At 43.5% G+C, this 15,027-nt stretch overlaps 1 protein-coding gene across 2 annotated transcripts in view; it reads left to right on the top strand.

Annotated features, from left to right (window-relative positions):
• The window catches only part of usta (uronyl 2-sulfotransferase a), a 53,804-nt gene that overhangs the window by 17,786 nt on the left and 20,991 nt on the right, over positions 1-15,027 (top strand). The window contains exons 2-3 of one of the 2 annotated variants that reach the window (XM_084560615.1): positions 6,226-6,342; positions 13,190-13,233. In XM_084560615.1, the coding sequence (XP_084416741.1) occupies positions 6,226-6,342; positions 13,190-13,233 (161 nt within the window). The remainder of the gene's footprint in view (positions 1-6,225; positions 6,343-13,189; positions 13,234-15,027) is intronic. The other variant, XM_084560616.1, reaches the window with a different exon arrangement.

Below are 15,027 nucleotides of genomic sequence, written 5' to 3'. Positions count from 1 at the left end.
TGTTACTTAGACATGTAGCACCCACCTAGACCAGACGAGGCACCCGCGCCCCGTAGCAATGACACTCCTTGATGGCGGCAGCCATCCCCAGCAGGATGCAGCCTGACACAGGCACACACACAAAAACGCTTTAGGAACAACTCAAAAAAACAAGAAAGGCCCCTCCCCTCAACCCACAGGACCCAAAGGCCCCCCCTCTAACAACATTACAACATAATGTCGTTAGTGGAGGCCTTTGGGAGACCTGCACAATATTAGGAAGGTGGTTTTAATGTTGTGGCTGATCGGTGTATGCAATCTGCAAAACCTGGGCCCTCAGGATATAACTGATGTGAATTTTATACAGCTCGGGCCTGGACTGCATCCTCCGTCAAGTCATTTGAATGTATTTGTATTACATCTTCCTGCAGAGGTATTTCATTTCTGCTTATCTTATCATTTTTCATTTTTTTAATAGGTTTGGATGTGATTGTTATTGTTGGCCCAGGTAAGCAGCGCAGAGTGTGGCTGACATTCAGGCTGTCCTTGTAAATCTGAGTCATGATAAAAGATAGACTGACTTTGAAAAACTTTGATTGTTGCTGCAGTAAGCAGCCCGTTTCAAAGGCTTTATCTGCTTTGCTGTTTTTGGAAGTGTGAGTTGCCATCTGTTGTTTATTGCTCGGTTGTTGCTCTTTGCTATTGCTCTGGCCACTGTGGTCCAGTCGAGCGCCAAACGCCTGTCACTGCATTATCGCCAAACTGCTCAGACGCTGTCGCTCCATTTCACTTCACTTTAGTGAGCGTCTTTTAGCGCCGTATTAAAGACAAATATTGGTTTAGTCAGGACGTTTTGTAAGCGCAGACAGTGGAGATGTTTTTGATTATGCAAGCGTGATACACGACATCCCATGTTTTATCCTCGTCTTCTTCACTGTGGGATAATTCGACAACGCCAACATGTGCTCAGCACATGGCAAATGCACTTTATTTGGCACCTGATGAGAATAGGGAAAAAGTAACGGGTAGTGTGTGTGTGTGTCAGTGCCCTGCCTGAGTGTGTGTATTGAGTTTCAGGAGGCACTGAGATGATGTCATGAGGTACGAGGTGGTCTGCTGCAGACGCACATCCTGTTGCTTCTGGTGCTCGGCACTGCGAAATGTCTTCGACACTCGCATTCTCACACACAAGCATCTCTCTGCGTCTCTATCCTTGTCTTTCGCGTACACACTGTACGTACAATCCAGCCACTGTGTTCTGTTTTTTACACGTCTCACACACACACACACACACACACACACGCATACACTTCCTGAAAGAACCGAGCCCAAAACAAGGGAGTGGCCGTGTCCTGATCCAGATGTGGTTTAACCTGGCACTGTCCGGCGCTGCAGACCAAGATGGAGGCTGACAGCCGTTTCCGTCAAATGAGTATTTATGTAACAGATGATGCAGGGATGGAGGTCAGGGCTCTGCCACCGTCCGCTGTGTAATTAGTGAGAGGTTTGGGGTTTTGTGGGTTCTGGTTACACATGTTAAAGCGTGCACAAAGACGCTCGACGCATATATGTTAAGGACCAACGCTCTGAGCGTCACGTGCGCGCACGTACAGATGCTTTAAATATTTTCCTGATTAAAGTCTGTTTGTTAGCGATCGCAGGAACCACGCTGGCAGGCAGGCTGCATCTGTTGCGTACGGAAAACAGTTAAAGGCAGGGAGTCATGGTTTGGAAAGGTCTAATTCTTCCAAAGTTGCAATTAGGTAAGAACAACATTGCCAAAAAATATGATTATAATGATGATGTATTAGCTGAATTAAAGTAAGCCAATTACCTCATTACAATAATTGACTAGCTATTGAGCATTTGTGGAAAACACACTGGCGCCTGGTCTGTTATGCTTTTTACTCAGCCCTACTTCTGGCCTGATTTCTTGTGGGGAAAAACATTTACTTTTTGGCTGTGGCACATGATTGAACTGGCTGTGATAAATGTGTATACTTACAAGGATCAGATTATCAGAGTTCTACACCAATCAGCCACAACATTATGACCACTGACAGGAGAAGTAAATGACATCGACCATCTTGTGACAATACAGTGTTCTGCTGGGAAACTTTTGGACCTGGCATTCATTCATGTGGATGTTACTTAGACATGTACCACCCACCTAGACTAGACGAGGCACCCGCGCCACGTAGCAATGAGACTTCTTGATGGCAGCAGCCATCCCCAGCAGGATGCAGCCTGACACGGGCACACACACAAAAACGCTTTTGGAACAAAACATGAAAAATAGAACAAGGTGTTGACCTGGCCTCCAAATTCACTAGATCCCAAACTGATCAAGTATCTGTGGGATGATCCACAGAGGCCCCTCCCCTCAAACCACTAACAACATCCTGTTGCCAGACACCACAGGACACCCTAAGAAGGCCCTTGTCCATTTTCTGATGAGTCACAACTGTTTCGGAGGCAACAAGGTAGTCATAATGTTACGCCTGATTGGTGTGTCTTTGATATCTTTCTAATGCCTCAGCAAATCAGTGTATGCTGTCTATTTAAAGTGTAAAATAGGGAAAATATGACTCTTATATAGAATTTATTTAGGATTTTTTCCATTGTAAAGCATTTGAATATGTTTTAGCACCGTTCCAAATGCAGATATTAACACCAAAAGAATCCATAGTCTTGCTCCCATGCCTTGCTTTTTTAAAAAAAAAATTGACAGCCAGTGATACCGACTGACCTTCATGTCTGGAATGGATCATCTCTGTGCTGAAATCACACCTCTCTGTGTCAAACAGAACTGTGTAAAAGTCCCATAAAGGCCTGTTGTTGAGGTCCATGAGAAAAGTAGCATGCTTCAGTGGACCACAGTCACACATTGTGCGCAGCGCTCACCCCCCCCCCCCCCCCCCCCCCCAACCCATGGAAATATTTTATGACACGACCTCAGTTTTGACAGGGCCATCCAAAAACCTATTACAAAAAGTTTTTGGGTTTTTTTTGACTGTAACTCTTCCATTTCATCGTTTTGCTTTTCTGTCTACCTGCTTCTTTTATCATCGCTTTCCACAAACCTTTATTTTTCTATCCCCCACTTTCTCCCTCTCTCTCTTACTTCTTCTCTCTTCTGTCCCTCACTCCAGTGTGAGACTTAGCACCACACAGGCTGTCTTTATGCAGTCTGTTTGTTCTGCAGGGCCGAGCTGCAGCTCCATCCCCGCCGTGCTCACTGGCGAGCAATGTCTGCCGCAAAGATGGACATTCGATTTCAGTCCCGAGTTCTTGTGTCTGAGAGGATGTTTCGACGCAGACACGCGTTGACACGTATACGTATGAGCGCGCACGCTGTTATGATTAACGTTTCTGTCGTAGCTTATAGCAGCGTACAAAGGAATGCATGTATCTTCTGCCATAAGACAAGAGACAAGGAGGATCTTTCTCGCAGCTGGACGAGTCTCTGAGCCAACACTTCCTGTCAGGAAGCAATAAAATTCCATCATACTCCCGAGCCAGAATACTGTTCTATAATTACGGCCGTTAATTATCATTTTATCTCATTGGTTCGTTCCAAATTTTTATGACACCAGACTCATTAAACATCTCCAGAAAAAGTATTAATCTCGGTCCATTCATGTGTGCACCAACTGTAAAGCATGAACCCTATTGTATCTCTGTGTGCATTAATCTCGGCCTCCCGGTGAAATCTTTATCTTCTTCTCTGCTGAAGTCATTTCAGAACCATTGAGCTGCCAGATAGCACAGTTCATCTTTTCTTTTTTCTTTTTTTTTTTTCTCTGCTGGCCTCCTCGGACGATTCACAGGCTGATTAGATAACAATTTGTTCCCGTTTCTCTCCTGCTGTCTGCAACTCTTCCCCTCTTCGCCCCTTTTCATTTCCTCGCTGCATTGTGGGCCGCGGCAGCTGCTTTTCCTGAATCCGTTTCTTGCGTCACATGACGGACGCTGAGGAATTCTGGTTCGCTGTAGTTTCGTTTTTCTGATCCCTCCCTTTCGCGCGGTGCTTGTTTTTTTTCTGTCTTCCCCTCTTTTGCCCCCCTTTCTGCCTCTTTTCCATGCAGAACTTTAACCACCACCACCACCCCCCCCAACCTCCGACAGACTCCCACAGGGCACGGGGCCGCCTGTGATTTACATGGCACGCCGCAGACGTTCTGCATGTGTGCGTGAATGTTTCTCTGCAAGCATTAGAATTAGATGGGGAAAAAAATCAGTGCTAGTGTCATGTTTATGTGCTAAACGTACTGTATCAGCCAGCAGCTGATTAGCTTAGCTTAGCTTAAGAAGGAAGCAGAGAGGCTGTTTGTCCAAAGGTAATAAAATTCACAGAGCAGCACCTGTAATAAGTTAGCTCCAGAGGTGCTGCTGGGTGGATTTTATATAGTAAGGCTTGCTATAATATTTTCTGCTTCCCACTGGAAGCATGGGAAACTGTAATTTTTATCTAACTCTCCAACAAGGCAAACAAGCATGTATTCCATCATGATGAATCATTACAAGTGATTGTTTTCATGATTGCTGTTTCGAGTGTCTTTAACCGAGGGGTTGCTGCTGCTGCTCTGCAGAAATGTGATAGCCTCCAGACAGTTTATTTTTTCACGTTGGTTACATGCACGTCCGAGCATAAAACCCAAAGCAAACTGATAGTTGACGCTCAGTGGGAGAAACTCTGCACCTTTAACGCTCAATAACCATTTTTCTGAATCTGTGCGGAACATTCAAACATGAACCAAAGAATACACTTGCCAATTTTTCACCCCATTGCTTGTTCATAACCAGTTTATTTACAGCGGAAGTGGTAAAAGAACCCTTTGTGACTAACGTCGCGACATGCCAGCACAAACACAAATTATATTTGGTTCACCAGCACTCTAAAAATACTGTATTTTTGTAATGATTGTGCAGCTAGGCATGAGTACGCGCCCTGTGTTTTCCCAGACTTATCTGTAGCATGCCTCGCTCGTGACTCAGCAGCATCACCGGCGAACGCTAAGAGATGGGTGTAGGATGCTTCCCCCGGCCAGCTGCTGTCTGTTTTCACTTGACATTGTTGTAATGAAAGGAGTGGTTACCAGTCAGATTGCAACACACAGGCAGGAGTGTTTGGCTTGTGATGGGGTTGCTATTCATATCTGAAAAAGGCCGCATTTCGGCTCAGGTCTGTGTCCCTCGCGGATCGTCACGATTATAATTATGAGAGAAGGCAGATATAGAGAGAAAAACACAGCGACGGGCTCCAGAGCCACAAACAAGCTGTTGCATGTTGCTAAAAAATGTACTTTCTTTTCAAACACTGATTTAGCTCTGTCTAGACTCAGGGCCAAAGGGAGCTGCGTTGCAAACAAACAATTAAAGCACGGTGCTTTTCTGTCTTCAGGCTTGAAGACGGGCTTCTGTCCCTGCTGCCGTTCAAACGAGGCGGTGGTAAATTTAAGTGAAAGCTTTTCGCAGGTATTTTAATTTGCCGTTAATGCACATAATTTAGATTCCACTTTGATGCAAAAAAAAGAAATCCAGTTCACAAAAAAGCAACAGCATTCCAGTTTTCACAGTGAAAAGGCTAATTGGATGTGCATTTCTTCTTTATAAAAAGCCTCGTCTGAGGCAGGGTGACAGCCACAATAATGTGTATTTATGAGAGAGAGAACATTTTTCTGGTGCCAACTTTTGGACAGCTATTTAATTTACCCCCTAAAACCGCAATTCTTTTTATTCCATTTCCAGTTGTGCATAGCACGGATGTCACCGGGTAGTGGCGAGGGGGGGTGGGGAAGAGTGTTTTTGTTAAAGCTGCACCCCAGCCGTTTAGATGCGTGATGCATTTCCACATCTGGCGCGTCTTTTATGAGCTTTGAGCTGGTGCAAAGCAACAGAGGTGGAGTGGTTGCCCAGTGAATGGGCTGGTTGTTGTTGTGGTTGTACATGGGTGCACTGTCATTCTCAAAATATTAACAAACTGCATTTACTTTGGCAAACTTAGATTCTTTATCTCTGAACATATTTTCATAGCTTGTTGTGTTGCTTTTCAATCCAGTACGTGTTGATCATTCACAGTAATATTGTGTTATGTTTTTTATATGTGTGAAATGTGTTTAGCTTCCGTCCATGTCTTTAGCTGTTTACCAAGTAGTTTGTTTGTATATGACGTCCTCCCCTGCCCCTGTGGATATTGTTGCCTATCAATTTTAAAAGGTCCCCTCCATTTGACTTCTTTTGTAGGGGTGTGTGGGAAAAATCACTGGTCAGTCAAAATGTCCACCGGCAGGCCTTTAATCCATAAGGACAGGGTAGCGAGGCATCTGGTGTCGCGCCCGCATGTCCACAAGGCGAGACAAGGTACGTACAATCTGCACTCCGGTGCTCTCTGAATGGGGAAGTGACAGAATGAGCTGACGGAGCACTGGTAGTTTACCAGAAATCCCTGGGAGTATCACATCCTGTGTTTGGCACTACGATGCCTTTCAGCACAGTTGGGGCCACGCTGACGCCATCAACCACAGGATATGGCATTGACGGAAGAATACCACTTCCTCAGTAGCTAATGAGGGATTTCTCTCACTGCGTGGCGTCCGATTTGTCCAGTTTTTATTTTTAACCTCAAAGAATTTCAAATTCTGTCAGTGCTTGTGAACTAGACTAGAGTTAGGTCTCACATGTGCTTTTGGTGCGCAAATCAGTGCAGAAAGGAAGGTGTATGTGTAGCCTCAAGAAGCTGCTTCACATTGTTAACACAATGGCAGCTAAATTAAATGGGTTCCAATGCAGAAACACAGCATAACACATGGATGCCAGTCTTCACGGTTTTGAAGTCTTCAAACCCTAACCCTAACCCTAAGTCACGGACGTTGTTTTATCCCCAAAAAAAGCTTTTAAACTGAGAAGTCCTGCCGCAATGCATCCTTGACTACGACTCCTCACTTTGCATGCCTGAACTGCCTCTCTTGTTTTTCATCCGCTTTTCTTCTTTTCATTCAGTCTCGTTGCTTTTTTCCCCCGTTCGAGCTTTGAAACATCAAATGACTTCTGGGATCTTGAAGATCAATTTACTTTGAAGTAAAATAATCTACTGATGATGGGTTCAGAAAGATGATAAATTTTAAATGCAGTGTGTTGTTCAAGCTTTATCTGACAGAACATACTAGATGTTCTGAACTTTAGAGCGGGGTTCAGCATCTGTCATGGCTCATCATATGTCATATTTGTCAACTTCAACGCTAGTCATTTTCTCATTCATTCTATGAGTCACTTGTGTTTCTTCCCTTTTTCACGGAAGCTTAGGAAATCATCAAGCTTTTCCGTTTATTTTTGGCTCTCTCGGCGTTCAGCTGCCAAAGTCAACACTGCTTTGCTGGGTCATCAGTTTAATGGCACGACCCTGTCGTACAGCGTACATGGTGGCAACCGCTAGCGTCCGCAAATGACATGCTGACAGTCATCCTGAACCCTTGCACATCTGCATGCTTGTGTGTACTTTCTTGAAATCCTCATATTTCGGTTCAGCAACCAAACATTTTAGGTGGGCATCAAGTCTATAAATTAGACTAACCCTAACCCTGGGCACCTGCAATAACACAGCACTGCCTTTATATTTATATCACAAAGCTCTCTGACCATTGTTGATTGTTGGGCGACTGAAGGATGACGTGGAGCAGGGCGTAGTGGGTGGAGACCCTGACCCTTAACGTAACGCCCTTCTGTAATTAGGGAGGTGGGTCGAGTTACGGGTCTTAATGGAGGGCCACTCCCACGTGGCAAATCAAAGGGTAGGGTAACCACATACGCACATTTGTCAGATAAACACACACAGAGAAAAACATGTACCGTACGCAACTCACGCACCCTGACTTTGTTTGCTTCTGCTGTCTGTTATAACACAAATGTTTAGTGTGGACGGTTACCATAGACATGTGAGTTTTACACAGCTGGGTCAGGCAGGAGTGCTGTGGTTTTTTTGGCTACAGCGCAGACTCTCACGTGATCTCGCTGTCTGCCAATCCAGATTCTTCCTTGTCTCTGTTCAATTAAAAAACAGTGCTCAATATTTCTATTAAAAAAAAAAAAAAAAAGTCAGGATGTTCTTGCAGCAGCCACACACCTTTAATACTCTTATTTCCATCTTTGGTTTACAGAAACTGCAGCAGGATGTGGTTATGGATGAGAGAGTTTAGTCTTCACAGGAGGAAGAACCTGTAATCTGGTTTCACATACTTGTAGAACATTCCATGGCAGCAGCCCTGCAACCCTCCATCTTTGAGTTGCGTCCCACAGCAAAGCAAAAAAGGCCCCTTAACTTTAACCTCCGGGGCCTGTCCTTTTGGCCTTCTTCTCACCAGCCATTCCTGTGTGGTTTTCCGCTCCCACCTCGGGCCTATTCTGGGATGTGTGCTTTCCTAAGCTCTACTTAGCTAGGTTGCCAGTTTCACAACGCAAATGAAATGGTCAACACTTTAAATATATGTTTATGAAATTCTCCCAAGTTACTGTAGCATTCCTGGTGCAGGCCAACACCGAGGGGAAAATTCCAGAGACTGGAGGAATTATTCTTGGTTGATCTGGTGAAAACATGTTGCGATAGCCTTGAAGAAGCCACACGTTACACTGTGCAGTTGTTTTGCTTTGACCTTTGTCAAGTTCTCATTCGTTTTTCAATATACTGTTGATAAAATGTATTTTTGCAGAGCAATATGGTCATTGGTCTTTGTCTGTGTTAAAGAATACATATCAAGAATAGTTTCAGGATTCCTTCAAAACAAATATCTCCGTCTTTTCAGTCGTACATTTTTGTAATGGTGCTTTTTCCTGACCTCTACATCAGTATCTACATTTCCTTCAGTGATTCAGATCCATCTGCTGTTTTTTGGTAACACTTGGGTTAGGACAAAGCCTTGTAGGTGGAAATAATCCACTTCTGGTTCCACAACCAGTGGAAAAGCAACTGAAAATTGCCATGAAATGTCTGTGCAGGTTGTTGTGATGCGCAGTTTATGCTTCTGCGTCAATTTGATCTTAAGCTAAAATCTTAGCTACGGCAACAACCCAGACCCTACGCAGACCCTAACGTCGTAGCCTGACGTGCACCTCCCCAGAAATGCAACTACGCTTCATGGCAATGCACAACGCAAGAGTTGATTGGTCAGCTTGGTAGTAGTAGCGTGTTTCCGCTCCAGTATTTCTGGCTGCTTCTCCATCTCCACAATTTTTGAATTGATTGTCTTGCACGTATTGATTGTCTTGCACGATGGAACACATCGAGGAAAGGTCAAATGAGGAGGTTTGAAGGCGAAAGTTTAATTCGCCATTGTTGAATGTGAAGCAGGAAGTAGAAAGTGAAGCAGGAATCCCAAACAGAAATTAACCCGACCGTCAAAAAAAAAGAGACAGCGCCAACTAGTGTTTGGGTGGTGTTTTTGCAAAGGGAGCCAGACCTGAGAGTGCACAATTATTAATGGCTCCCACTGGCGTAGGCTACGGCGTCTAGTCCCGCAGAGGCATAAACCACACTTAAGTCAGAACTGAAGAAAAGGAATCAACTCGTCTAATGAGGTGACTAATGAATGTACATGCTCGTTTGCTTTAACAAGACTTGGATGGGGGTCCTAAGTTTTATTGAAAACATCCACTTATGTGAATGCATAGCCGTGTCCACGTTGAGCAGATGTTTGCTGGTTGTTTGGTGTGGTGTGAGGTTTAAGAGTTTGTTATTCTAAAACTTGTGGGAAATACAGTGTTCCCTCACCAGATTCCCATTACACTAATTAAAACCTGTTGGAATTTGGATTTATGCAGAAAATAACATATCTGGCAATGATGGGCTTCAAAGAGTTTCCCATTTTATTTGACATATAAATTACGCTGCACAATAGCTCAGCTTGAAGATCAGTATGGAGTATTTTTGTTGTATTACTTGATCGGTGTTGTTCCGAAAAGTCATAAAACACATGTTAATTTTTGGAGACCTCTTGTGCAGATCAGAAGCAGCGAGGAAGGTTGTGGCGAGGAAGTGGCATTCTCTTACAAAATTATGTCATCCTTACATGGCATGTGTAGAAATCTGAAATGTGTAAGAAAGTTTGGTTTTCTTCTACAATACTGGTTTGAAAATGGAACTTGGACATAGTGTTGCAGCTGTTCTTAACCAGAGGCAGGTCCGTGGATCTTGTGACACAATAATCCAATTAACCATTTAGCTACATACCAATGAGCACCCACACGCCAGTTAGTTTCTCTGTCAGTCACGGGCTAAGTCACACACGCACAACGCAAATGATAAACATGAGGATATGTTCAAAGGAGACATTGACTTTAATTCAGTTTGTGAACTTGAGCCCTTTCGCCCTGGCCGGCCTAGGAGTTTCTGTACTTGACCATTCGTGACCCGTGCATCGACAGGCGTTCAGACAGATCAGTGTTGGATTGCCACAAGCTGCCAGAACAACTTCAGTTCTGTTGATTGTATAAGAGTATGGTGCATGCAACTGGAGGGTGGACACCTTTCTTTTAAAGGATGCATATTTATTCATTTTGAACAGGTTGATTGAAATTCTCCATTAGGTGCATGGGTAGATCATGAGCCAGCAAGCCAGATGTTAAAGCTGCCCAGCAGAGCCCTGTTCGCTGTTGTTTTGCATTCCTTTCTGTCGTTTTTTTGAAGTTAATTGAGGACAACAGGTCCGATTTGGAATTTAAATATTTCTTAGTCAAGCAGTTAGACTCCCCCTCATTAACATCTAGCATCGGATCAGAGGACACGGGGTCAGCGAGTACAGTACACTGTACAGTGGCTCCTTAAGTCCATTTTCAGTTCTCTGTGGGTGGTGGGGGTGGAGGGCAGCTGTCAGCTTTTATGAGCCCCATGCCCTGGAAAAAAATTAGTTCCAATCCTCTATCCAAAACACTAATGAGAAGCATACACCGGAGGCAGGGAGGGCTTGGGGGGGTGGCTGTTGTCTATGATGGATGACAGAGGAAGGAACAGAGACATCTGCCTCTCTGCATCCTCACTCTGCCGTGACCTGAAGTGCCTCAGAAAAGAGCTGCAAACACGTACCTCCCTCGGAATAATTCAATAAAACTGTCCAAAGTCACAACAGAGAGACAAAGACAGATTAAAAGACCTGGGGATGAGTATACAGCATCTGTGTCAGTATTTATACATCGGGCACCTAATAAATCGACACACACAAGCGAGCTCTTTGTACTAACTTAAGTGTGCACGCATGTGTTAAAGAGATATTTTAACAAGCCTAAGCCAAGGACACATTTGATGTCAATATAATACTAATCACTGGAAATTGACCGCTATCTAAAGTGTAAACAGCCAAAAACTTGCTGCACAAACATGTCACACCATCTGTAAGTGTACGCCAAGAAGGACTTTGCCTAGAAATAAACATGTGAGTGTGTTCATGCATCATTTCCTTTTTTCTGGATGGAGAAGGAATGATTGTTCTCTTGTGTAATTCTTTATTCTCTATTCGCTGCCCCACCCACCCACATACACACAATCCAATTTGTTGTTTTCTCCTTTAGAACCTGAATGTTATAAATGATACTGATGAGTCGCTGTGTGTCCAAAGAAAAGGCCGCTGTCTGAAGCCTGGGCCTGGATTTGGAGAGTGGACTTGGAGGCGGGTGCAGGGGACAACCTTTGAATGAGCTCCACTGTTCTGGCGTGAAACAGATTCATAGTGTTCCGTATACTGTACAAATACAACTCTCTTCACACTTAATGCAGAAGAGCTTTATTCTGTGTGCGACTGGGGCGGGGGATGGAGGGCGAGGGGGCAGCTGCTTTTCTGTGCCGTGAATTTTAAAGCGACGTGCCACCTGTTGATTAGTGCCTCAAACTATACGGTGTGGTGGGATCCTTCTGGAGGGCGTGGAAGCGTTGCAGTGAGCTGTTACGAAACATGTTAGATGAATCTTGTGTCTCTAGCTGTGTTTCAAAGTCTCTGGACTTATAGTTGCTGAACGTTTTTCCAAGGAGCAAAAAGGCGTGTTTCCACCACGCTCTAAAATCTTGCAATTCGCACATTGACATACAAAAAAGTGACAGCTGTTTTTGCAAGTCATTTTTGCAAAACAGCTGTTCCACTCCAGGCCAGTAGGTGGCGGTAATTTAGAATACTATATAACATGACGACGTAGCCCTATAAACTGATGGACAGGCCCACAACAGCGACAAATAGCCCCACCCCGAAGTGTCTGTATATGTTTGAAAAGTACTAGCTGCAAGACGCAGGTAACATAATTTCTACAGAACTTTATTTAGATACATACCTCCATGCGTCCCAAGTCACCGTGGAAAGAGGACTGCATTCAAGTTGATGATAAAAATGAAATTCTTCGCAATAGGTCTGAATTGGGGGCGTTTATCCTTGGACCAACAAACATTTCATCTTTCAGTTTATCTGAAAAATCCCAAAAGGGCCAATTACTAAGGCACGGCATCAAGAAAAAGTAAGATCAAACATTCACAATGCAACCCCCTGGACTAAAAGATATCAACAGACTAAACCTGAAGTCCAATCAATAAAAGCATATTAGAGGTGCATGCTAGAGCTACTTTATTTATTTTATAAAATTGAAAAACAAAGACATATTTTAAAGGGGAATTACCGTTTTCTGCAACCCAGACCTTATTTCTGGCATTGAAATACCTTAAGAAAACTTTGACGTAATTTCTTCCTTTCTTCTTCTGACTCAATGAGGAAGTGATTAGAATTTGATTTGCGATTGATGTTTAAAGGGGAACTACCATTTTTTTACAACCTGGACCTTATTTCTGGCATAAAATACAATCATTTACTCACCCATATAACTTTGGTGTCATTTGGAGTCGTTCGGACGATATTTAGATCTGCGCATATCCATATGGTGGGAGTGAATGGGGCACCCAAACGCAGCCTCTAAATACCGCATAATCTGCCGCGAAACTCGTTTATTTCACCAATATTTTGTTATGATATGCTAGTGCTATTCTCTGTTGAGTCCGGAGTTACTTGTTATCATCATCCAGGGTCTGTAGATTGATCTACTAAGAGGATGTTGGTTTGGTTCGAATGTTGTTTTTCAAAGCTGGTAAAGATGGCGCCATTCTGTAACCCTGCAATTTGTTTGTTGTTGCTGCGTTTTTTTTTTTTTTTTTTTTCAACAACTGTAACCTGTATTCTTGGTTTTGCAGGTGAATCCACGTATCTGGATGACCACGGACCCCCTGCTCCAAGAGTAAGCGTTCCTTTTTTTTTTTTTTTTTTTTTGTCCTTTAACTTTTCCTGACCTCACTGTCCCTAATGTGCTTCCCTGCGATCCAAGCCACTTAAGCCCAGCCGGGATAAGGGTCAGTTCTGTGTGAATGAGCTGCGTGCAAACTTGCTCTAAATACCAGCTAGACCAGGCTTCAGCGCTACAGTAAAGCTTTGAACGCTCTCTCTCTCTCACAAACACAGTGCTGACACAGGGGCCTTGTTGTATTCATCCAGCTGCATGTCTGCCGGACTATCTCTCCTCTGTGCTCCCTTTTTCTCTTCCTGCCAACTGCTTTCTTCCTGCGTCTGCCCCCTTGTTCATTATCTGCTTCTCTAATCAATCACCTCATTTTCACCTCACCCCCCTGTCAGTTCAGTCCCTCTCAGCCCCTTTTCATATATGATTGAAGGGGGTTATTGGAGGTTTTATTATGGAGCATTTAGCACATTGCTGACATGAGTCTTTACTTTGGTTTCGAGGTTTTGTTTGTGACTCATTTGAGCGTCTATTTGATTTAAGTTAGTTCACATCTGGGCTTTGTTTGTGAGTTATGTGCTTAAAACCTGTTCTGGCCACTCAGACAAACCAGACAGCCACACTGCTTGTTTCACACAACGTTATTTCTACCAGACAAACTGTAGCTGACTGGAACAGCGTGGCTACATCGTTGTGATTTAATTCACACTATTATCTGAAACAGACCTCTATTTTACACTTACGCTATTTAGTGTATAAACTACATACTGCGGGTTTGATGCCAAGCCTTCAATATTAAATGACACACTGCAGGAAAAACTAATGGAAATCAAGCTAATAAATCACGAATCGTTTCCACTGCTCCAAGTGGGAGTTAAGAGTTGAGAGTGCAACAGGCTAGCCGTGTCCCGAGACGTCGGATTCTGAATATTTACATTATTATACAAACACAGAAGCTCTGGAATTCATTTTGACATAGAAAAGTGTGGCTTTAATGGAGCAGAAATTCTCCCAAGACTCATGGGGGACTGATAAAGATGGAGCTGTTTCTTCAGCCTTCGTATACAATGAACTCTGTGTTTTATTAATTAACACCCCGCGCTGTATGTTTAGAGTGGCGACTGCCAAACAATGTTAAGGGCTGTGCGCAACATCGTTCTTAGTCAAGAAAAAAAATGGTGACACGGCCACTCTCTAGTATCACGGCAATAAGGTTAAAGCAGAAACTACTATTTTATTTATACTTCCCAAAGGGTTTTTTCCCCCCATCAGGCTACATGCGTTTATGACTCACAGGGTTGTACACAGCAGATCTTAGGAGGCTATGGAGAGCGGAAAAAGTTAGTTTGAGAAATGATTTATTCTGCTATTTTTGTAGACAGTGCACTATACATTCTCTTTAAAGAGAGCGTTATTCTAAAAATAAGGCTACGAAGGTCAGTGCTCTTCAAAGTAAAGATACATGCACCAGTGAACTGTGCGTACTCATTACTGTGGAAAGCATGACAAGCAATTATTATCAGCTATTTTCCAGATGTTATTGATAAATATGTGAAATAGCACATATAAGTTTGTGGCCTAAGGCGGTGAACACAAACGCAGTTCAACTCTTGGAGTGAAAGCTTTAAATTAATATCTTTTGTGATATTTCTGTTGCTTGTGATTGAAAATAGAAATCAACCTGGCAAAGTTAGTCCCTTTTTACAGTATAGTGGTGGGTCCAAGAACAAGGGCTGTGCCGTCTTCGTCCCCCAAAGCGCAGACCTTTTATTAACTCTAATCCTTTATTAACCCTAA

Source organism: Chelon labrosus (genome assembly GCF_963514085.1).
Source record: "Chelon labrosus genome assembly, chromosome: 14".
Taxonomy (NCBI): Eukaryota; Metazoa; Chordata; class Actinopteri; order Mugiliformes; family Mugilidae; genus Chelon; species Chelon labrosus.
Note: the sequence above shows the minus strand (reverse complement) of the source record. Positions and strands in the feature narration are given on the sequence as shown.